At 37.0% G+C, this 26,038-nt stretch overlaps 1 protein-coding gene across 9 annotated transcripts in view; it reads right to left on the bottom strand.

The window, feature by feature from the left end:
* Window positions 1-22,180, bottom strand: part of Bltp1 (bridge-like lipid transfer protein family member 1) — a 173,935-nt gene extending 151,755 nt beyond the window's left edge. For 8 of the 9 annotated variants that reach the window (XM_075950555.1, XM_075950545.1, XM_075950552.1 and 5 more), the window contains exons 1-7: window positions 22,007-22,180; window positions 20,854-20,931; window positions 14,919-15,045; window positions 11,826-11,942; window positions 10,789-10,867; window positions 9,652-9,716; window positions 724-910 (exon numbers count right to left, since the gene is read on the bottom strand). In XM_075950555.1, coding sequence (XP_075806670.1) covers window positions 724-910; window positions 9,652-9,716; window positions 10,789-10,867; window positions 11,826-11,942; window positions 14,919-15,015 — 545 coding nt within the window. In that variant the 5' untranslated portion in view covers window positions 15,016-15,045; window positions 20,854-20,931; window positions 22,007-22,180. Of the gene's footprint in view, window positions 1-723; window positions 911-9,651; window positions 9,717-10,788; window positions 10,868-11,825; window positions 11,943-14,918; window positions 15,046-20,853; window positions 20,932-21,956 lie in introns of all 9 variants that reach the window. The other variant, XM_075950546.1, reaches the window with a different exon arrangement.
* Window positions 22,181-26,038: the final 3,858 nt, after the last annotated feature.

Below are 26,038 nucleotides of genomic sequence, written 5' to 3'. Positions count from 1 at the left end.
ATTTTCCTTTGTAAAATTGTTATATATTTAAAGTATACAGATACAGAAAGATTTAAATATATATTTACAGATAACGAGCAGATTACAGGGAATTAGCTCAGTGATAGATTGCTCACTTAGAATGGGCAAGGCCTGGGTTCAATCCCTAGCACCACCGAGAAGAAAGAACAAAACAGAACAGAACAGAAGAAAGAAGTTACACAAGAGGCCACATGTAATTTTAAGAAACACAAAGAACACAATACTTACATGTGTACTTTGAACATATAAATATGGTGTGTGTTTATGTACACATATTAAAAGGATAAAAGGCAAATTATATAACAGTCTATGAAAATGGACTAACATGTTAAGAGATTGAACTTTTCATAAAAACTAATCTTGCATTAGTTTAATTTTTAAAAGATTATATAGCTATAAAAACAAAGGGATAAGGGCTGGAGAGATGGCTCAGAGGTTAGGAGCACTGGCTGCTCTTTAAAGAGGTCCTGAGTTCAATTCCCAGCAACCACATGGTAGCTCATAACCATCTATAATGAGATCTGGTGCCCTCTTCTGGTGTGTGTGTGCACGCGCGCACGCAAGCATGCAGGTTAAATAAATAAATATAAAAAAAAAACACAAAGGGATAAGATTCTGTTAAGGTGAACATTGTTGATGATATTCTACTAAAAAGAATTTAAATAGTGTAAATTAATAAAATACAAGTTTTTATTTTACAACCTTTCGATTTTGGATTGAGTTCTTGCTCTTCCATTTTCCCTTGTCTTATCATCATCCTTCTTGGGTGGAATTATAGTTGGTTCCAAACCAAACAGCTCTTGAAGACGTCCATAAAGATCCGAACGATTGTAGACATGAAATTCAAAGTCATTAACTGTGATATATAATCTGGTTTCTGCCTTTGGATCTAAAGACGCATGCCAGCAAAATAAATAAATAAATAAATAAATAGATAGATAGATAGATAAATAAGTGCAAGAAAGAAAATAATGAAAACAAAGGTTTCAATCAACTTTTCAAGAATTTTAATCAAAATATTTTTGTCAAATCTTTTCTCACAAAGTAAAACAAACTTACTTATAAGAGAGAGGACATTTGCTTCTACAGAGGAAGTTTCAAGTCATCAATCTCATGTTAACCATAGCAGGAGAAATTTACCTAGGATTTCTTTTGTTCTAAAATAAAATGTTACATTTTTGTAACATCTTTTGTAATCTTAGTCTATTTTCTACTTCTATCTAACAGATTCTACTGAATATTCTTTAAAATTGGATAGTCAGTTCAAAAATACCCTTAATTTTTAAAAATGAGTGAAAAACTTACTAACTTTCATCTTAGTAGTAGATGAAGTTGCTATGCCAAATTAAAATAAGAAGTGTCTAACCTTTCTGAAGATACCAAATTTCATCAAAACTACTTTTTCATGTTTCTTGCAAAATTATAATGTTCAAAAGTGTAAGCAAATATAAATTTGTAACTAACAAAATACAGTGCCATTCACATTTTTAAAAGAAAACTAAGAAAAACAAATCATTAATATTTATTTTTCACATAGTAATCATGTTACTTCAATTAAGGTATTTTCTCATCATTTTCTAGGGCAACTGGGGAAAGCAGAATAAATTCAGTCTTTTAAAAAAATCAATGATAGTAAAAATAAAGTAATATTAACTCCAGATACTTGATAGCTATGAGTTGTCATTTATGTAGTTCTCTGATATTTCCTGTCATTTATTCTCTGCTCTTTCTTCAGTTTTACCACATAACTAAGAGCTAAGACAGTGCTCATTACATCAACCACTCCATCATTTTTCCTTGCTGCATATCAAATCCTTAAAACTGACAGTAAAAGGAATTTTATTAATATACATGAAGTATAATTCTTGAAACCAGAAACCATAATTACCCATTTTAAATAAACAAGTAAATCAAACTCTATTTTGCATTAGGTTTAAACCTTTGCTTAGTAATCAACAATGGTGCACCCCACACTCCAAGGTCACAGAGTAAGTGGGCAGTCCTCAATGTCTCCAACTTTCCTGAAATAAGACTTAACCAACACCTGATTTCCCTATCCAAATCCAATATTCCTCATCAATAGCAAATCTGTCTTTTCCATTACGAAAAAGTCAAAAGTTTTGACTGTTCATTCATGTCCCATAGATAACCAGACAATCCTGACAGCTTTTCTTAAACATCCAGAATAACCACTTTTTAATGCTCAGACTCAAGTCACCATCTCTGTGCACTTCTTATAATAGTCTCCCAACTAGTCTGTGCTTTTGTTCTGCTCTTCTCATGCTTGTGCTCAGCACATTGACCAGGCTATTTAAAACTCAAGACATCTCATCCTCTATTCATAAACTTTCTAATCTTCCTATCTGACCCAGAAAAACAATATGGCCTTTCAAATATCTAAGTTCTAAACAATCTACACTCTCACATGGTAATCCTGCTTTCTACCCCAACTCCAAGTAAAGAAAGCTCTCCCTGAGACAGTAAGTTACATACTCCCTTACTTGCTGAACTGTTCTCTTTTAACTCTCCTCTGCCAATGGAGGTTCCTGATTTCCCAGGAGGAACTTCACCAAAAAGTACTCCACATTCAACTTGCCCTGGTTTTATATTATTTTTTTTCATTTCTGTATTTTCCACATTACTTGCTGATTATCTGAATCTTCCCAACGTGAATATAGGAAGTTCATTGAACAGTGGGACCATTTTACTCACTGATAAATTCCTAGTATCTAGAAGAATGCTAAATGTATAGAAGAGTTCATTTGTACAAAACAAAACAAAACAAAACAAAACAAAAAACCAGAGCATCTTCCTACAAGTCGTACTTCTAGAAAAGCAAAAATCCTACGTTAATAGTGAGATCTTATTCTGTTTGAATACTTAATAAGTAAAACATAATAAATATATATAGAATATTTTTACATTCACACAGAGTTGTACACGTAGAAATTATTACACAATTCTTCAAGGTCATAAACAATTCACCTTTAAACTCACTAAAGCACATGGTTTCAGGTTTAGTTATCCAACAGTTTAGTAATGATCCCTTAGCACAAATGCCCTAAGCATCAATCAGGTTTATGCTACAAAGGCCAATGGATTAGTTACAGAACCTGATTTATTCCTAATGGGATCAACAGTGATAAATAAACAAATGAATACTATATAAAATAAAGCAGAACTGCTCTCACTTCATCTCCACCTTGTAGAATCTGCAAAAATCATCTCCTTTCAATACAACTGATGAGAACACAGCTTCATTAATGTATTAAGGATGCCAAGGTATAAAGATAATTATTAATTTCTAAATACATTTGACAACCCTCATAAGTACTAAGTATACAATACGACACTGCAAGATCCCGATTCCTTCTTTCATACCCCGGTTTTTTACAATGTTTATTACTTCTCCTACTAGAAGGTGATCTCTATTAGAAGAAATGTTAGCTCATTACATTCACTTATTTTATCCCTGAACATCTACCACATGCCTGTAATATAGGCAGGAACTCAATTCATATTTAAATCACTGATCAAAAATAGTAATGGATCTAAATTTTAAATAAGACAAAATTTAGGCCACATTAAACCATTATTAGTCTAAAGATCATCTTTTCCTTCTAAAAATCACTTTTGAAAAGTATTAAATAGCAAGTTTTTAGTTTTAAAAACACATTTTGACCTCAGTTTTAGAAAAGAGAAACATTTATCAGAGTTCACATTCTATACTTTTCTGTGTCCTATTGTTTCTACTTATTTTGACTGCACTGACAATATTTCAGTCAGCGTTCTAACACTAAATCAAATTCCTGGTTGATATTCACACTTACACAACCTGCAGGTCTTCAGGGTCTCTGTCCATGATCCTTTCTATCAATGTCACCAGCCTTCTATAACTCTATAACTTCTATACAGTCACTCACTCCATCCTTCATCCCTACTCAGACACACATATGGACACAGTTGTAGTGATATTTCATTTGTATTTAATCAATCAAGTTTGCCTGAACATCAGAGAGTAAAACAGCCCCACTGGTCAGCTTTACAGACCAGGCAGTGTAACACACACCTTTAATCCCAGTAGCCACACTAGTTTGCCATAGAAACCAGGCAGTAGTGGTGCTCACCTTTAATCCCAGCCCTAGAGAAGACTTTAAAACAGGAGGAGCTAGCACTCAGACATAGTGTCATTCTGAGATTCCAGGAGGCAGGAATGTCATTTCAGACTGAGGTAGAGGTAAGAGCCAGTGTGGCTGGCTATTTTGCTTTTCTGACCTTCAGGTTGAACCTCAATATTTGTCTCTAGGTTTTTAATAATCGTGCTACAGCAAGTGATTTAAAAGCATATCCTTAGAGACAGAGAAACAATATACCTATTAAAGAGACAAATACATACAAAGATGTACACCACACATTGGGGCACTCACATAGAGACTTAGAAATATTTCGATACAAGCACGCACATGTACATACTCTTACAGAGTCATACACGCATACCTACAACTAACAGCACAATGACAGTATGACCTTCACAGAGATAACTACACAGAGCTCACTTGCAAAAGTAGTCCACACAGATCAGAAGGTGAATATTCCCAAGAGGGGTATGTCCACTCAAAGACAGACAAAGCACAAGCACTCCTCCAAAACACAGGCAGTCCTTCAAAAGCATCAATCTCCACAAACATATACATATTCACAAACAACAGCTTCTTTTATAAAAATTAATAATAATAAAATTAAAAATTAAACTGGGATACTTGTCGTGGAGTCTCCAAGAACTATACAAGGAGATAAGCAGTAAGAAAGATAAAGGTATGGATCCCCACATAATATTTTTTATTAATGTGGTGACCAGAGACAAGTATTATACTATTTTAATTATACATGTCTTGTTTGATTCACATATAAAATGAGAACTATACTACCAACCTATGGATTGTTATACACAATAAATATTAGCTTCCTTAGCAAATCAACATTTTATTAGTCATATAAGTTACATACAATTACCTCTGTATTCATGAACTATGCATCTGTAGATTCAACCAACCATGACTGCAAATATTTGTACATGTGCCTATACTAAAAATTAATACATGTGCCTGTACTAAACATATACTGATTTTTCTCTTTATTCCTTGAACAATACAATGATTATTTACACAGCATGCAAACTGAATCAAGTATTTTGAATAAGCCAGAAATGAAGTACATATATGTTTTTATGTAAAATACTTGAATATTCTTTAACCTCACTACCCATACAAGAAAGAGGGGTGTCCTGAAGCCAATCTTCTACTCACACTGAGGGTGAATAGTATTATCTTTTGAGTTATGCTTTTGAAGCAGTTTTATTCTGTGATGTGATATAATGTAATATAGTACGGTAGTAATAAAAGCAGTATGCCTGTGTTCAACAGTGACTATATTTTTGGCTTTAGTCTAGGCACTTTTACTCACATCTTCTCATACAAGTTGAAACAGTTAACAGTTGAAGCTCATTATAGAAACCTCAAGAAGACTGGAAACTAAGTTTCTAAATATTGAAACTTAAATTACCTATCCAGTTATATTAATGTATGAAAGCAAATATTTAGCTGTAAAAAATTTTAAAAGTACTAAATGATATAACACTAAAACATGTAATCATCAAAATGACAGAAAAGGGCATACTCTATTATCCTGTCCACTTCTTAATATAAGAATCCCTTCTGGGCAAGAAAAATGCCTAACTAATTATTCAGGTCCATATTCATCTAAACAATATAACACATTAAGATGCAACTGGTACTGCTAGCTAATTATTTTCTAGAAGAATGACTTAAAATCAATTATCCTAAAGCAGAGACTTTATTTATTGCAGACTCTATTTATTGCAAATAACTCATTTCATAACAGAGAATATTTTAAACCAAATTCATTAAATGTCTCTTTTCTCTTTTTTTTTCTTTTGTTTTTTTAAGACAATCCTGAACAACCAACAAATTTCAATGTATTCCTGGATAAAAATTATTCCAACCAACGTCTATAACAAAGGATTTATGGATCCTATGGTAGTGTGGATGGGGGAAGAGATGCCCCCTTCCTCCCCACCTGTGCCAGGGAGAAAACAGGCCCTGAGGTCATAAGAGTAGGAGAGCTGTTCCTGCCCCTCACCAGCTGCAGCACCCAGCAGAGGGGCCCCTGCACCTCACCTGGGCAACACAGTAGAGTGGACTGAAATGGTGTAGGTGTGGAGAGCCAACCCTGAGGGCATGAAAGCTGGAGAACTGGCCCTGCCCCTTGCTCATTTCTGCCAGTAGTGAACTAATTAGGGCAATGCTGGAGAGCGCACTCTGGTGGTGAGGACAGGGGAGAGCTAACTAGCCAGTTGCTTAACCCTGCAACTACCCAGGCCCAGAAGGAGGGTTATAAGTTGGCCCACCCCAACAAGTACCCCATCCATGATCTGCTGGAGCAAGTAAAGGGAACAGTCCTGCAGACCCAAAGATGCAGGATCTCCACAACACAGAGCAACAACAGGATAGCCAAGAGAAGTCCCAGAAAGGGTCCAGCATCAATAGTGTAGCAGAAACCAGAGGCCTCAAACCAAGTAAATATATGGATAAAAGGATTTACTGCATGACTCACTGTGCCATACTGTAGCTTTCATGATGAGATTGGTCTCTCCTTTTTTTATTATCCTTTTTTTTCTCTTAAATTTTATTTTATCTTGGGGGTGGGAGTTGCAAGAGCAGAGGGCACATACAAAGGAATGGGGGAAATGAATGGAATCAAGACACATGATGTGAAAGACACAAAGAATAAATAAAAAGAAAGTTAAAAAAAAGATTTGTGAACATCACTCTTTTCTTCCAATCAAACAACTCTAATTTCTAATGGAAATCTTAGCCCTACCAAGAGGCACTTTCTTTTTTTCTTTGTTTTTTTTTTTTTCCTCTCGAGACAGGGTTTCTCTGTGTATCTCTGGCTGTCTTGGAACTCACTCTGTAGGTCAGGCTGGCCTTGAACTCACAGAGAACCAACTACCTCTGCCTCCCTGAGAGCTGAGGATTAAAGGCACGCACACAACCACAGCCCAGCTCCAAGTTGCAGTCTTTAATTCACCTCCTTGGAAGTCTGTGTAGCTTCTACTATTTTCAGGCCCACACTCTAGCTAGACTTCTAAGATTTTCATGAAGAAATGTCAACCACCTATACTGTCTGGATAATTGTCAAAGTACATACATCAATCTGCCCATAAATCAGCAAGAAATCATATATTTGCTATAAAGTCTTACTAGAGAATATAGTCCACTCTTATTATATGTTAAAAATAATTACATAATCTACTAATAGTGCTTGGATTTTGTCAGTGCTAAATTCTAACCTATTTACTATTCTACGCACTTTATTCTAAAACTCTGATTCCCAAATCATGAAAGACTAATAATAAATATATAGATTCAACAGTGCATTCTACCTTGCTATTTCATATGACTTGACTTTTGACAGATATGACTGTGAGCACATTACTAAGAACATCAACTTTCATAATAGAGAATTCCCTTAAAAAGTACATGGAATATATAAGAAGCTCACAGCTAACATTAACTAATAGTGAAAAGTAGAACTCTTTCCTCTAAGACTCAATGAACACCTACCTACCCTCATGTCTTTTCAAAATTGTTGTAGTTCCTTGTCTAAGCAATTAAGCCAAAAGAAATAAATTAGGTATCAATAGGAAAGAAAGTCATTAAATTGTTGTTTGCTGACAACATGGTCTTGTTAGAAAATCCGCAATATTTCACCAAAAACTCTTAAAACTGAAAAAAAAATAGAATTCAGCAAAGTTACAAGACTGAAGATAATCAACATATGGAAATCATTAACATTTCTCCATACTAACAGCAATTTTTCAGGCAAACAATCTCAACAAGTTACCAGAAAAAAAAAAAAAAAAATATATATATATATATATATATATTACTTAAGATTAAATTAACTAAAGGAGTTAAAGTCCTAGACCCAAGAGAAAACACATTCCATATTCATGGGTTAGAAGAAACAATACTGTTAAAATTTTACTAATGAAAGCCATCTACAGAGTCGATATAATATTCCCTCAAAATTCAGTATCACTTTTCACAGCTGTGGTGTTGTACATGAGAATAGCCCCCCACAGGCTCATAAATGTGAATAGCACTATTTGAAAGCATTAGTAGGTGGTGGGCCTTGTTGGAGAAAGTATGTCTCTAGCTTTGAGGTTTCAAAAAGATCATTCCAAGTCCACGGTCCCTCTCTTCCTGATGCCTGTATATCTGGATGTAGACTCTTGGCTACTACTCTAGCATCATGTCTGCCTGCGTGTCACCATGATGATAATGGTGAAACTTGAAACTGTACTGCAAACCAGCCCCAATTAAATGTTTTCCTTTTTAAGAGTTGTCATGGTCATGGTGTGTGTTCACAGCAAAAGAACACTGATCAAGATAACAGCTAAAGAAAAAAATAATCCTAAAGGTCATGTGGAATTACAGAAGAATTCAAACTGTCAAGGAAACCACAGCACAAAAACAATGCTAGCAATAGCTCACATATTCCATGTTTAACTATATACAAAGTGATTACCACTAGAACAGCACAAAACTGGCATAAGACAGACACCTAGAACAGTAACAAAACACAAGAGTCTACCAATGAACCCAAGAACCTACAGTAAATTGATTTTCAACAAAAGCAACAAAAACATACAATGGAAAACAAATCTCTTTAATAAATGGTGCTGACAACTATAAATCCACATACAGGACCTCATCTCAAAACCACATACACAAAAATCAACCAAAAATGGTCTGAAGACTTTAAAACCCCAAATCATAAAACTACTAGGAAAAAATAATAACAATAACAGAGTAATAAACTACATACCACCCTGGTCCAGGTACTGATATTTAAACTTGACCCCAAAAAACAAAGGTAAAAAAGACCAACTGTATTATGTCCAAATAAAAGTATATTCATAATAAAGGGAATAATTAACAGAAGGTACAAACTAATCATTGGGAGCAAATATTTTCAAACCATATTAAATGATAAAGAAGTCCTCTGATAAAAACTGTACACAAAATATATAAGGAACTTAAAGTACTCTACAGGAAGAAAACAACTGGTTAGAAAACAAACAAGAGACGTAATGAGTGTGAACAGACAAGCAGTTAGCACCACCAATCACATGAGGTGGCGGCACACACTTAAGGACCCAGCTAATAGAAAAGCAGGAGCTCACACATCTCTTGTATCCATGAGGTCAAGACCAAACTGGGTGACACAGCACGTATTAGTGAAGAGAAGCTCAAGAATGTGGATGTCTTACAAACATTAGAGTGATGCGGGCCATTTTATTCAGATACTAATAGGTTAAGTCCACATATTCAACAGATACTAGAAACATGGACAGAGCATACTGAGGACATGACTGGATAATACAGCAAAATGAATGATTAATTTAAGCAACAGATAAAGTAAGAGCTTTGTTAATGCCAAGTTATTAAAAATTATCTATTATGTAAAGTATTTGATACATACAAAGGAAAATTATGATTATATGATTAAATACCTTTGAAACATATAAAAAAGAGAATTTACCATGTTGTTTCTGCTTTGGGTTATACATTTTCCACCACCGAAAAATGATGAATCCATCTTGAATCCTGAGGGAAGTCAAATTATACCAGATTACAAAAGCAAGAAAACAATTTACTGAACTCATTTTTTAGACCTCAAAATTGCTGTGAAGCCAAAGATGACCTTGAACTTCTTTCAGGTCATTCTGTCTCCACCTTCCCCACCACACCCAGCATTCCTTAGCTCATCCTTGTTTCATCATCTTTCAAAAAAAAAAATAAAGAACTGCCTAACTCCAAATTAAGAAAGAATGTTCATTTAATTGATAAAAACTGTACAGATTTATCATGTATAACACATAAAAATTACTGGGCTCTTCTAACTACATAAAACATAATGCTAATATATTTACAGGAAAATGAAGTGTAGAAAAAAATATATTTTAAATAACATTTTAATGCATAAAACATATTTAAAAAGTCAAATCTTAAAGAAGGTGTTAATAAACTCAGGGAAAAATTTCTAAAATACTCCTTCCTATCTATCAATTACCTATGATTTCATACCTTAAAAAGATCCTCTCTGAGCTTTTACTTTGATTTAGAAATATTATAGGCTACCACAAAAGTTGCTTACCAGTTTTAAATGACATATAAGCAATGCCAATCATAGTATCTCTCAATCTAAACTTTTTTTTAAGTCACAAATTTTGAAAAAACACAAAAATAGAGTAAGCTTTTCTTCAAAGCTTACAGAAAACAATTTAATCGTGTTATTATTTCCTATTATACTAGATTAGTTTTATATTCTCACAGCAAAATTATAGTTGCTAATATGTACTCAATACTTGCATGCTGACCTTGAGAAAACTGATGAGCCATACCAATAGCCCTAACGCGCATGCCATGTAACAACAATTGGAATAGTCAACTAACACAATGGTTCAATTTTCCAGCTACAAATCAAATGAAAATATTCATTTCTATGAACTGCTAGGTAGGAAGTATTTTGTTGGTCTAAATAATTTTAAACATTGCTGAATAAACAACTTTTGATTTATGATTTATTTGAATAAACAAATCATATTAAATAAAACCATATTAAGAACATTTTTATAATAGTTCACATTTGTTTGGATCTCTTTTCATTTCTTGTTACCTAATAGACATATCTTCTGTAATGTAATATATTTCACGAACCATGACTTTGCCAGAGAGAACAGAGAAAGAGAAGGAACCTGTTACAGAGAAAAAACAATGGTAACTACAGTAATTCTTTTAATGCACAGTAGAGCATTTAGAGCTTAGACTAATCTTAAACCTTTAAATAAATAATTCATCTTATTCCATTCCCTTCTCCATATACTCACAAGTCTTACAAATCTCTCATTTTTCCTTCCCCATTGAAACAAAAAGGGCTAAAATTAATATGGACTGAACTACTAAATAAACATTTTTATAACTGTTCCATATAGGTAGATCCTTTCATTAAAAACAGCCACTACACATAAACAAACAATACCTAACTCATCATTTTTCTCATTAATCTGTCTGCATCAGTCATTTTTCCTAATTAACAAAAGACAATTTATGCTTCAGAGAAGGTTTACTTGTGCTCATTAATAAGTTTTTTCATATGAGGCATGCTGGAGTGGCTCTATCCAGCCACCCTCGTCCCATCCCACCCAATTAACTACTGGGCTTCTTCCCAAGGAACATGCTTTCGTAATGCAAATGCCCACCCTCATGCAAAATTTCTTCTGACAACAAGAAGTCGACTAAAAGTAGCCACAAATGAAATACACAAAATTATCTCAACTTATAAATTTTTAAAATAGCAACTTTATAAAAGGGGGAAATCTATATTAATATTCAAATTCAAGACAAACTTTAAGGAAACTCAATTTAAATATTTTGTTTTTCAAATATTTTTATAAGCATATTTTTCAAGGAAAAAAAAAGCCAAAAAGTTACTATAGAAACACTTTAAGCAAAGACAATATGGTACATAAAAGTAACCAAATGGCAGTTTATTACTATCTAAGGAATGTTACCAGAAAGGCCAAACAGATGAATTACTTCAAACTACTGAACCAAATGATGTTCTAAAACTATTATTTGTTTACAAAATATAAATTTATAACATATTATCTCATTATAATGTAAAAGAAAAAATATAGTGTTAAACACACTTACCAATATGGATATAGCCATGTTTATACAATCTATTAAGGACCAGTGTTAAAATAAGACCAACATTCCGAGAATTATAGTAGGTGAGATAAATAATCCATCCACAAGACAAAATGGTAGCTGTTCAGAGGGAAAACAATCAGCGAAGATTTACTTTCATATAGTAATCTGTATTTTAACAATTTAATACTTGGAATTGTAAAATCATGGGTTCTTTCTTACATAACCTTTTTTCTTCAGTTATTTGCCTAAATAAATATTTTAAATGTAGATTCTAATCAGATTAAAGTGCAATGCTTAAAGAACTTGAAAGGTATTGTTCCATGCCTCTGCTTTAAGTTTTGGTTAAGAAAACTAAATTAGCCGGGCGGTGGTGGCGCACGCCTTTAATCCCAGTACTCGGGAGGCAGAGGCAGGCGGATCTCTGTGAGTTCGAGACCAGCCTGGTCTACAAGAGCTAGTTCCAGGACAGGCTCCAAAGCCACAGAGAAACCCTGTCTCGAAAAATCAAAAAAAAAAAAAAAAGAAAAAGAAAACTAAATTAGCAATTATTCTAAGTTTTTTGCCTTTCCATGTAAACTGGTGCCTCTTACAGCGTCAACATTCTTCTTTGTTCTGTATATGCTCTGCTCCTCTTCTCTGCCCATGATTCCCAAATGTATTCCATAAATCGTGTATGTTGTTTTTTTTCTTACTATTTCACCTTGATTATCCTCTGAATATTCCAATTTGTCTATCATGTCTTCAAGACCTGGAATTCCATTTCCATTTGATCTATTTTATTAGTGAGGTTTTCCCTAAGTTTTTTATTTTGACCTATTGACATTTTCATTTTCAAAATTTCAAATTGATTCATTTTCAGCACTCCTATGTCTCTACTGAATTCCTCTATCTTATCTCTCTGTATTACCTTCCTTATTTCGTTCAATTGTTTGTGCTCCTTGAATTCATTCAGTTTACTCATGTCTTCTTTTCTTTCACTGCACATCATCATCATCATCATCATTATTACTTTCGAGACAGAGGAGTTTCTCTGTGTAGCTTTGGGCCTGTCCTGGCACTCTCTCTGTAAATCAGGCTGGCGTCAAACTCTCAGAGATCCGCCTGCCTCTGCCTCCCAAATGCTGGGATTAAAGGCATATGTCACCACAGCCCAGCCCTTATATTCTTTTGACTTCCATGAGATTTCATCCAATTTGCTCTCATTGAAGTCTACTACTACATAATTGGGAATTTTCAAGCGCATAGTTATAGCCTTGCTTTTTTTAAATGTTTTTGTTGTTTTGTTTTTGCATTTCTGTGTTGGGATTTAAGCATCTGGAATGACTCACTGGCTGGAATATTTTTTTAACCACCATATTTTCTTCAGTGCAAATATCTGCGGTGTTCAAGTGGAACTATGTTATAATATGGTGAAGGTGTCATTTTCCCCCACTGGACTTGATTCATCTCTGAGAGCAAACCACTAATTTCAGGACAAGTCTATTATGAAAACAGAATTATCTTCAATTAAAATAACTGCCCAACCCTAAATTTTGGATGAGTACAGTATGTAACAAGCACAGTATGTAACAAGGTATTAGAGACTAAGAACAGTATGGAAAGAAAGTAAAACTAGTCATTAGTATTAGAGCAGCACACAGAAAATAAAAGAAGGAAAAATGAATAAAAGGATGTAACAGTTAAGATAAGGGGAAGAGATAAAGCAGCTCCATTGGATAGCAAAATGAAAAGAGAAAAATATAAAGAAATGTAATCAAACAACCTAAAGCCACCCCAGCATTTGGGAAACTGAAGCAAGAAGACCCAGAAATCCTGGCCAATCTATGTTTTTAAGAAAAGCCAAAAAAAAAAAAAAAAAAAAAAAAAAAAAAAGAGGGAAAAGGAGAGCAGAGCAGAACAAAACTGGTCCATTCAATTGAATTAGACGATATATAAATAAGAAGGAAAGAGTAATAGGTGGGTCACAAAGTCTGTATGTGGCTTCCTACATGCCTGGTCTTCCTCCAGGCAGTCACTCATGGTGCTATCTCCTCCTTTTCAAGTCCCAAAGATTTGTTACAGTAGTTTTCTTTTGTCAAATAGAAACTTTAGAACTCTAAGTCTAAGTTGTAATTCAGTCCTACCTACATGTTATGAAGCATCATTATTCCTTCAGGATATTCATCACCTCTGCCCATATTCCTGCCTCATAGCATATGGCATCAAGTCATATAGACGCAAAAAAATGCATTTAGTAAACACTGCTATGTAAGCCATAGCATGTAATCCATGCTATTATTAAAATGAGAAAATTAAAACCTATCTTCACAAAACTTTAAGCACTGAAACAACACATACAAACTTCCTATTATATTCAGTATACCAAATACGTTGAAAAATATCAGTATGTCTCCTTTTCCTTTCTACCCTTCCTAATTTCCCTTCTACACCAAAATCCAACTCAAACAGCACGATTTCACGTCAACTTGTGCAGGAATAACAGCCTTCAATAATCTCTTTATTCATTAATATTATTTTATACATCTTCCTTTTCCTTCATATTCATTCCTTCATTTCTTCCCTCTCTCTCCCTTCTCTTCCATTTAATTAGCACTGTTTTGAACTATCTGCATATACCGAGAAAACTTCTAGACCATTACACAAAAAAGTAATAAATAGAATAAACCACAACCATTTTTCCGAATGGAGAAAAAAAAGAAATTAAAATAAAGTATTAAATATATGTTATTTCACTACAAAATATTATTTACAATGAACGTTTATTAAGCTTATATTAAAAATGTTTGTGTATGTGTTGGAATAGGGGTGGGGAAAGTCATTTAAAACAGGAAAAATAAGCTCAGCATAATCAATGCCTTTTCTCTCCCCCAGCTCTCATAAGTCAGATAACTTAGCAGCCTAAGAAAAACAAAAACAATACAGAGTAGTTTCCAGAGGAAATAATCAAAAGACATATATAAAATCCCCCTTCCTAAAGATAAATGAATGCTACTCTAGCATTTCAGGTTGAGCCACCACTGCCTAAAATCTGACAGTTGTTAATACTTGGAAGAAAACACAACAAAATAACTTTTTAAAATATATTCTACTTACCAACAAGAAGCCAAACAACATTGGAATTGTGTTCTGTAAGAAAATCTTCTAATTGAGTGATACTGGGGACGATGCTGTCATTCTTCCTTTGATCCATTACTGATATTTTTTCAGAACATCTAAAGGCCTAAAAGAGATCAACAGTTAAACTTAGAATCAAAGATTCATAAAACTCCAACAGAAATCACATAAAACAGTAAAAGGTGAATTAATAAGGTTTTAAAGTTACTTTTTATGTCTTTCACTGGGATTGCAAGTAAATAACAAATGAAATGTTTGTACATATTTCTATCTAAATAGAAGACCATGGTTCACATTAGCAATGCCTTGATTTTACAATCAAGATAAGCAAATCTCTGTGAGTTTGAGGTCTACTTATGGTCTACATAGCAAGTTACAGAATGGCCAGGGTTACATAACCTCTTTCAAAAACAAATTAAAAGAGTAGTACTGAGAGAGGCATGATTGCTATTAAAGATCATAGTAAAAAAAAATCTACTTTAATAAGGAGTATTAATCATCTATATACTTACTAGTCATCATTAATAATAATCATTAATTATTATATAGACACATATATTGCATAAACAATATAATTCCTAATAATTATGTTTTAATTAAATTTTAATCAATTGTATTAATGTGTAATTAATGGTATGTTATTGCAAATAATATAATGGATAATGAATATATTATTAATATTCATCTAGATTTTTCCTCAAAGTTAGTGCTTAATATTATAATTATATATTAAATAAATCTTCATAATTTCCATCACCTCTGTGTACTCACAATATTCAACAGGATAATAATCTTCCTAGTCACATGCTTCCTCTGGATAGCATGTGAAAAGTTAAATGATCTCTTGCCATCACATGTTCGGGAAAAATTATAATAAATTGTCAAGCAATGAACAGACATGGTCAATTGTGTAGATAAATATGCATAGAGATATGTATTTGTCCTAGTTTGAGTAAGATGAACCCCTAAGTGCAGATATTTAAATGGTTAGTCACCAGGGAGTGGAACTCTTTGATAAGATCAGAAAGATTAAAAGGTGTATGTAGCCTTACTGAAGAAATAAGTCACTGAGAGTGGACTCTAAGGTGTCAAAAACCCATGCCAAGCTTGGTCTCCCTCGCACACACCCACCCTCCCTCCATAACTTCCTCTCTGCGCCTGTTGATCAAGATGTAGTTCTCAACTACTTTTCCAGCACCACGCCTGCCGCCATGCTCCCCACCATAATAATGAACTAACCCTCTGAAACTGTAAGAAAGCCCCCAGTTAAATGCTTTCTTTTATAAGAGCTGCCTTGCTCACAGTGTCTCTTCACAGCAATAGAACAGTGATTAAGACAGTCCACATACATAGACAGGCAAGTAGCATAATTATGATTATTTTATAAAGAATGAACTAAGGCCGGGCGGTGGTGGCGCACGCCTTTAATCCCAGCACTCGGGAGGCAGAGGCAGGCGGATCTCTGTGAGTTCGAGACCAGCCTGGTCTACAGAGCTAGTTCCAGGACAGGCTCCAAAACCACAGAGAAACCCTGTCTCGAAAAACCAAAAAAAAAAAAAAAAAACCAAGAATGAACTAAAAATAAGAAAGTTCTTACATTATAATAAAAAACAAGAGGCATTTTCCTTTTAGTATAATATAATACAATTAACCCAATCCACTAACAACAAACAGTCTCCAATTATAATACAAATTTAAAAAACTCAAAGAAAATGGGGATAAGGAATCATAAGGAAAACTGTATCATTAATATTCCTTTAGACCAAGTAGCACAGGTAAGTTTTGAGGGAATAAAAATAATAATAGGTAAATTTTCAGGACATACAAAGAATGTATGAGGACAAGTTTTTCACTGAAATTCAATGAATATGACTTGTCAACTTTCTAAACATATTTTTTGTTTGTTTGCCATGACTCTCACTTTGGAGATCACAATAGATATAATTTTCATATATGTATGTATATAAAAACATATACACACACACACACATATATATAGCTGAAATCTTAGTATAGCATAAAGATGAAAACAAAACGTGTCTGAAAAGTAAAAGGAGACACATGCAACAGTAGACAGTGACAATACCATGAAACAGCAAAAAAGCTAGAGAAAAAATGGAGAAATGTTTCTACTTTTAAATTTTTCTCCCACTGTTTACAAACTGAATAAAACAGATTCTCATATTTTTGAAAGCACTGAAAGACTTGTCAATCACCAGCCTAAACTTTAGAAGGAAGCGATCACTTTATAACCCATGAATTCTCTTTTGTCTTTTGTTCAACACTATTTAAATGGGTGAAATACTTTGAAAGACCCACAGATATAAAAACAAATATGAGAACACACATTTGATACCTAATACTGAAAGAAAAAAAAGGAAAAAAAGAAGGCCAAGAGCATACCTAGCCAGATCTAGTAACTTCTGTAATTAGTATATTAACATAATTGATAGTAATGTAATTACTCCTATAATCTCAGTTCCTCAGGTGGCTAAACCTAGAGAATCACAAATTTAAATCCAGTAAAATTTATATCAAAAAGCATATTAAGTAAATATCCACACATTTTATAATGAATTACATGTGATAAAATTGTATGTACCTATTTATGCTTATTTTTTATCATTTAGAGATGTAAAATGAGTATTTACTGAAGGAAACAAGGTTAGGTGAGGTATATATGTTCCGCATTTGAGCCTCTACACAAAAATATGTTTCTAATCAAGTCCAAAAAGTGCAACCCATCCACAAAAAAACCTAGAATCCTCAAACAAAATCACCACCATGTGATATAACAGCTCATCATTCTTATGAAAGGAATGGAGAAAGAGGGTGTTGAGGCTGGAAAGCCATAAGTATCTACCAACATTCTCCCCAGTATAAGATGAATGCAAAACATTTAAGAAAAATCATCAGACAAAAACCCAATGTTAAAAACATATCTCAAGCAAATAAAGAATAAAGAAACTACTTTATGATGATACTTTGAACAAGAATGACTTCCATAGGCGCACATGTTTAAATATTTGGTTCCCGGTTGGTAGAATTCTTTGGGAAAGATTAGGAGGTGTGACTTTGTTGAGGAAATATGTTACTGGGGAAAGGCTTTATGGTTTTAAAAAATGTAGTAGTGGTAGCACACTTTAATCCCAGCACTCGGGAGGCAGCGGCAAGTGGATCTCTGTGAGTTCAAGGCCAGCCTGGTCTATAAGAGCGAGTTCCAGGACAGGCTCCAAAGCTACAGAGAAACCCTGTCTTGAAAAGAAGCAAAAAAAAAAAAAAAAAAACTTCTCCTTGCCAGGACTCCCCTCTCTGCCTCCCACTTGTGGACCCATCCAGCCATCTGCTACCATGTCTTTGCTCTGCCATCATAAACAACCATCTAGAACCATAAGCCAAATAAAACTTTCTTTTATAAGTTGCCTTGGTCATCGTGTCTTTATCATAGTAATAGAAACTAAGTTGATACTAGGAAGTGGGTTATTGCTGTGACAGTCCTGACCATGCTGTTTTTGTTGTTGTTTGGGGAAAATATGGAAGACTTTGAGACTTTGGACTAGAAAAGCAGCTGAGTGCTGTAAACTGAGATTAATAGGCCATCCTAGTAGGAGCTTGGAAGACAGACTTACTAAGAACAATGTTGACCATGGAGACCCAGCTGAAGAAGTTTCAGCTGTACTACACACCATTTTTGTGATATTTTGGCAAAGAAGCTGCCTTCTACCCTTGTCCTAAAACTTTGCCTGAGGCTAAATTGAACAGTAATGAACTAATTTCTTTGGCAGTGGAGATCTCAAGACAGCCTAGCCTAATATTGACTGTCACACAGTTGTTAATGTACGCACATCTACAAAGAATAAGAGCAAGTAGGGTAAATAAAAATACAAAATGTACAGCTTGAAGAGAAAAAGAACAGCTGGAAATTTAGTGTTGGAAGCAAGGCTTCTACTGAAGGAGGTAAGATCAAGGCTAGGCCTGATCTGCACTGGAATAAAGGGAGGGGCACACTAAGGGAAAGACCCCAGCCAACTAAGCCTCCAACTTGAAAAGGCCTAAGGAATTTAAAAGCAACAACAAATAAAGCTGCAGTAAATGTGAGGCCAGGCTCCATCCCAAGTGAGCAGCAGAATTTAGCAGGGTTTTTCACACTGTTCTGGCTTTAGAATCATGAAGGATAAAAGACTAAAGAAGTTATAGAAACTCCCTCAGTGCCTAAGGATAGCAGCGAAAATGAAGCCTGAGTTGTGTGGGATACCCCAAGTTGTTAAGAGATGTCAGAGCCATAGGATATCTGCAGGGAGAGCTGAGTATGGGGAGTGGAATAAGCCCAGGAGATGTATGTTGCAGGCAGAAAAACTGGAAGAGAAGTCATCTAAACCCTTTGACATCAGACATGGAGCTCAGGGGTTTCTCCTGTTGAGTTTCTGTCTTTCTTTTGGGCCCGTATTTCATTACTCTGTACCAAATTCTTCCCCTTTAGAATGGTAATCAATATTCTAAACCATTGTATATTTAAAGTATTTAAATTGCTGTTTCATTTTATAAGGGTTTACAATAAAAAGACTGCCTTAAGTCTCAGGAGAGTCTTTAAACTTTGGATTTTTTCAAAAGTGTTGAGACCGAAAAACTAAGGAAATTTTTGAATTTCGACTAAATTTTGAATTATGATATGGCTATGAGTCAATGGGTGCCCAGGAGTGAAATGCAGTGGTTTGAATGAGAATATGAACTTCACTGGCTATATGTTTAAATATTTATTCCCAGTTGGTAAAACTGTTTGGGAAGGACTGTCACTGCTGACAGGCTTTAAGATTTCAAAGACTAGTGTCATTCTTAGTGCTCTCTGTCTCCTGCCTATGATGCCTGTTTTATATCAAGACGTAAGCTCTTAGCTGCTGCTGCAGCTGTCCGGCACCATGCCTTTGCTCCACCTCCATAGACTCGAATCCTCTGAATCACAAACCAAATTGAGTTGCCTCGGTCATGGTGTCTTATCACAGCAATAGAAAAGAAACTAATTCAGCCTTTGAGTAAGAACAGTATGGTATTCTAGCATAAGGATCAAGGCAAGAGGGTATCCACAGGAACTAGGGCTACACAGTGCAGACACATCTCATAGTACAACAACTGCTTAATGAAGAGGAGCTGGAAGCTCCTCTACTATAAGAAGTTCCTCTAATATAAAAATCTACTGCATGATCTTCATACAGTAAATGATTGGGGAGAAACAAAAGGGGTTCTTTCCTCTTCTTCTACCATCCTGAACAGTTTAATCTCTTACCAGAAGCTCAAATTATATATATATATACACACACACACATCCCTAACCCTTAACCCTAATCCTAACTATATATATATATATACATATATATAGCACTCTATAAATATCTATTAAATGAATTAAACTACTTGCAATCATGTTTAATCATGTCTTTTACTATCTCTATAGAACCCAAAATTAAAGGAAAGAAAGAAAAGAAAAAAAAAAGAAAAGGCTTTAAGTTCAGTAATACTACAAGTTGATACCGAGAAGCTGAAGCAGGAAGATCTCTAGTTCCAGACAAGCCTTGACTTTGGTGATATGGGCTCAAAAAACAAACAATGTCAAACAGAGATACATATAAATATTCTTTTTTAAACCTTTTATAAACATGAGCAGCTAATAAAAACAAGCAAAAGACAAGAATACTGGAACTTGGTAATGAAGCATGGGTTTCTCTGGGCTTACCTCTGCCAACACAAAAGCTAAGCACTTGACTTACTATTAATCATGTATCAACAGTCCAAAATTCAGACAACATGATTTGGTGGTCACAGATGTACCGAACACAAAAGAAGCAAAAATCCAACATTTTTCTATCTGGGCTTTAATAAGATATTTGATTTTTCTTTAATCTTAGGCAAAAATACTTACACAACATATTTTTTTTAATCTTCAATGTTGTTTATCTTTCCACTTCTGAAGGCCCTTCTGTAGCGTTTCATCTTAAGTCTGAAAAGCACAGCATATTAACCAAATATAAAGGGTATCCTAACTTTGTTAGTGACGCTTTCAAATTAAATTATTTAACACGCAAGAAAACTTCGATATTGGTCCAATAACTACATTAAGAACTCCTAGACCTCAAATAAAACTGAACTTTTCAAAACCACTCTACATATGAAAAGGATGTGACCTAGGAGTCACTGAGGTAGGAGTCAGGACACATTTGAAAGTGTGTCCTTGAAAGAGTTTTCCTGTTGACACCGAGTCTTCCCTGGAAAGAAGCGTGACTTAGCTTCCCTTCTACTCTGGACACCGGGCACACTGTTTACCAAATGACAGTTGCCTTGCAAACTCTAAGACATTTGGGGGATTGGGTTGCATGCTGACGGAGGGGGCTATAAAGAAGCGAGAATGCCGGGTTTGACACAGTTGTGCTTCAAGGTTCTCAGCCACAAAGTGTGGGGACGGCTCCTAATAGTGCTGGCACTATTATATGACACCACACCAGTTAAATGCTGATATGTCCGATAGTCTCACGAATTCACCCCATTTTTACACCTGTCGGACTACATCTGCTTCACTGTCATGCATGGGATGAAAACAGCACCACGAGACCAGCTGAAACCTACTCTCTCAGTTCCAGAACCTGTGACTTCCTCAGAGGAAATTTACAAGAATTCGTTCCCTTTACCAGACACCCCGCTGTCTACAAGGGAACCAATGGGGCGAGGAAGGACGGTAACTAAGACACCCCGGAAGGAAGACAACCGTTCCGGATCTGCTTCTGGCCGGAGAGCTGTCCACTGAGGTGGGTGCCCTACTGGACGAGCCTTCCCGCATCAGGGCAGGCGGGCCATCCCGGGGGCTTCGGCCCTGCCCTGCTCGCTCCGCCAGCTCCGCGCGTGCCCGCCCGGCTGTCAGGGCCTGCTAGGCCTCGACCGCAACCTCCGACCCCGCGTCTCCAGCCCCGCTCCACGGCCGCGACCCCGCCAACCTCCCCGGAGGGACTCGACCGGGAAGGCGCTGCCCACCTCATGACCGCCAGGCCCTCGCCGCACGCAGCCTCGCGAGCTCCTCTCACCTGACAGCGCGGCAGGCCCGAGCCGGGACCTCCGTCGATGCCTGCACCCTCAGCCTGCGCAGCTCCAGCTCCGCCGCCGACAGCCTCGGATGCCCATGGGGCGGAGGAGCAGAGCCGGGGCAGCAGCGGAGGCCAGAGGCACTGCGGCGACGTCAACCGGCGGCGTCTCACGTCAGGGCGTCGGCGCCTCAGGGCACGCCACTCTGGCCCCGCCCAAGAACCGAGTGGGCCCCACCCCTCGCTGACCGGGGGAGGAGCCGAGGGAAACCCGGCCCGGCGTAAGGGCGGGGCCTGGGCGGAGGGGCGGAGCTAGGTCTGGGGCAGAGTCCTGGCTCCTGGGTAAGGCCTGGCCCGAGGGGCGGGGCCTGAGATGCGAGACCTAAGCAAGGACTCCAGGCGAAACCTAGGGGCGGGTCCTGGAGCAAAGGAACCTGGAAGAGGGACTCGAAGAGGGACGAAGCCTGAGCTTTGTCACCGGTCCGTGACCATAGAGTGATACCTGGTCTGAGGAGCACAAGTCACCGAGAATTTAAAACTACCTTGTTCAAGATTCAAAGTGGGAGATAAACACCGTCCTGATAACGTGGATAGTACAGTCAACATAGGAAAAAGAGGACAAAAAAAAAGGAGTCAGATAGCCGTGTGGTGTGAAATGAGTGCTCACAGAAGATGTACTTAATTGTGTAAAACGCTGACACAGTAAGGCAACCAAATACATTATTATCCTAATAATGGCAGTGGTTTGCGCTCGCCACCCTGGATATGATTTAGCAAGTGCTTCAAGGCTAACACTTGCTGTTAGGGCAGCTACTTAACCTGTGTGTTTCTTATGCACAAACAGCGTAAAGCAAAACGTTATAATGAAAGATTGCAGAATGCTGGGAGCGGAGTGGAAAGTGCTCGTACAACTTGAAATGGGAACAGCAAGAGCAAACTGTTGAGCAGGATGTGGACACTTGTTTGTCCTCCCTAAGATCTGCAAAGAACATTCTTATCCTCCTTTTTCTCCACTTCACAAACTAAAAACGTAAGGCTTAGAGATTAGAAATACATTTCCAGTCTAGAGAGCTAGGATCTGAACCACAGTCTCCAGTTCCTTCTTTACACTAGCTCTGGTTCTGAGTGCTCAGGTCATTTCAACATTTCTACAAGGGGGTGGTAGTGTCTGCTCTTAAACAGATATGAAGCCAGATATAAGGCTGCAAGAAAAAGAAAACAAAAACAAAACGAGGTACTGCAACTAAATTGTTATTGAATATAAAGAAATCAAGGTGCAAACAGAAAAGTATCCCACCGCAAGTTCTTGGAGCAAAACACGACCTAGATATGATCCACATCCCCCCGAAACAAAACTAAACAAACCAAATTGCTCCAGAGATAATAGGAAGATTTTAGAATGGCAAGGAGAGAGAGGGGGGTAAAATTCACTGCAGATTTCCTCTACAGTGAGGGAGGAACTGGGAGAATCTGGACACTTCTGCCTCTTCTTTCTTCCCACCCCTATGACTAAGAGCCTCACGGTGACTACAGCTATTTGTGAAAAAACATCAAGATGGATTATTTATTTTCGAGCCTTCCTATTTGAAAGGCCTCTAACCCTGAGAAGACACACAGGCAGTCCATGTGGCTCACAACACTTACATAGCAATGCCTCTTGGATTCCCTGACCTTTATCCTACCTTCACTTTTCCCCAACATGTCTCCAAGAAGGAGCTACCAAAAGAACTGCCTCCAGAAAATATAATGTGAGCTGGGCATAGCACAGTATCATTGGAAGCCGAGGCAGGAGAATCTTGGGTTTGAGACCAAAGGAGAAAGTTCTGGGCCAGTTCGGGTTACATCAAAAGACCATGTTTTTAAAAATCAACAACTAAAAGAATTTTATGACGAAAGCCATCTAATGATGTTTATGTTATAACAGTTTACTTAGAAATTATGACTAGTTCACAAGAAGTTGCAAAGATAATCTTGGGCACTTGTACACTGCCCTCTGGCTGCTCTAACCTATATAAGCACTGTACAACATGAAAACCATATTCTACACAGGTACGATGTGTGTGTAGCTATGTGCCACTTTGTCACCTGTAAACTCATGTACCCATCACTGCATATCACCACAGAGATTACCTTCCTGCTATTTTTTATGGTCACTCCCCACTCAACTCCAGTCTTAGGGTTTTATTGCTGTGAAGAGACACCAGGAGCCAGAAACTCTTACAAATGAAAGCATTTCACTGGGGCCGGCTTACAGTTTCAGGTTTCGTCTGTAATCGTCACAGAGGGAAGCACGCCGGAAGGATGGCAGCAGCACGCAGGCAAGCGTGGTGCTGGAGAGGAAGCTGAGAGTTCTGCACCTGGATCTGCAGGAAGCAGGAAGAGAGAGTGACACTGGACCTGGCTTGAGCTTCCGAAAACTGTGATACACTTCCTCCAACAAGACCACATCTACTCCAACAAGGCCACACTTCCAATAACGCCACTCCCTGTACGTCTATAAAAGCCATTTTCATTCAAACCAGCACCTATCTCTAAACCCTGGTGTCATGGATAGCTTATGTGAACTTGACACAAGCCAGTCTTCTGAGAGGGGGGAAACTGCAATTAAGAAAATGCTTCTATATGATCTGGCTGCAGGCAATCCTGTGGTATTTCCTTAATAATGATTGACGTGGGAGGGTCCAGCCCATTGTGGGTGGTGCCATTCCTGGGCTGGTGGTCCAGGGTTCTATGATAAAGCATACTGAGCAAGCCATGGTGAGTAAGACAGTAAGCAGCACTCCTCCATGGCCTCTGCATCAGCTCCGCCTCCAGGTTCCTGCCCCCACTACTTCTGATGATGAACTGTGATGTGGAGCTATGAGTGAAATTAAGCCTTTCCTCCCCAAGTTCTTTTGTTCACAGTGTTTGGCTGCAGCAATAGAAACCCAAACTAAGACACCTGGCAACCACCAATCTGGGTTCTTGTGGCTATGCAGGAGAATCTGACCACCATCGTGCCGATCAAAAAGGAAAAGACTAAGATCACAAGCATGCTCAGCACTTACTACATCTGGTCAGCCACAAAGGGCTTTCAACACTGCGGGGAAGGCCTACAATTGACCTCTCTGGAGACAAAGCCAAGTGATGAACGCAGGCGGCAGGATGAGTGAAGCTCCGTGCCCTATCAGTTTCACCGTGTTCTCACACTCTTCGGGGAGAAACTAAATAGCACAGATGCTAAAGAGGCCCCCAGAAATAGATTTGGCTGCCTCAGGACGCTTGAGGTCAGAGGACTTTGGGGAGATCGAGGTGAGTCTGGGCTACAAAGAGAACTTCAAAGGAGCTTGTGCTTGAGGGTGGAGTCCATCTCTTCACTCCACCCAGACAAAGAAGCACTGGCGCTGTGCAGGAGCAGGAGCAGCCAAAATTATGCACAGGTGAAAATGCTTTAGAGTAACCTGCTAGTTTGTAAACTACATAGATTTGTTTAAAGGAAGGAAGGAGAGAAAAAGGAAGAGATAAGGGATGGGAATGGGGGTGGGAAATTTCTACCTAATAATAAGTCTGACATGACATATGAAAACTAAATAAACTAGTCAAAAGTCTACAAAAATTAGTAAGTAAATGAAAAGATGTTCAAAATCTTTCATTAACGGGGAAATACAAATCAGTATGTCAATTAAATGTCTTTTCATACCCACTCTAGTGACCACAAGGGAAAAAAAAAAACAAGCTGGGAATAGTGGCATAGGCCTGCAAACAAGGGTATTACTTAGTCTGGTCTGGGAAACGTGGCAAAACTCCATTTCCAGAAACAACAAATCAATAGGTTTAAAAGGTTATGAAAAATACATATATTGGAGAGGATATGGAGAAACTGGAACCTTCTTATGTTGCTGATAGGAATTCAAAGCCATGTAACCACCATGGAAAACAGTTTGACACTTCTTCACAATGTTGAACATAGAGCTGTCTAGTGACCCAGCAATTCAACTGTTCTGTGTATGTCCAAGAAAACCAGGAACACTCTATTCTCATAAAAGGAATATTCAC

This window comes from Microtus pennsylvanicus, chromosome 16 (genome assembly GCF_037038515.1).
Source record: "Microtus pennsylvanicus isolate mMicPen1 chromosome 16, mMicPen1.hap1, whole genome shotgun sequence".
NCBI classification, from domain to species: domain Eukaryota; kingdom Metazoa; phylum Chordata; class Mammalia; order Rodentia; family Cricetidae; genus Microtus; species Microtus pennsylvanicus.
The sequence above is the reverse complement of the archived record's forward strand: the minus strand, read 5'-3'. Positions and strand labels throughout refer to the sequence as shown.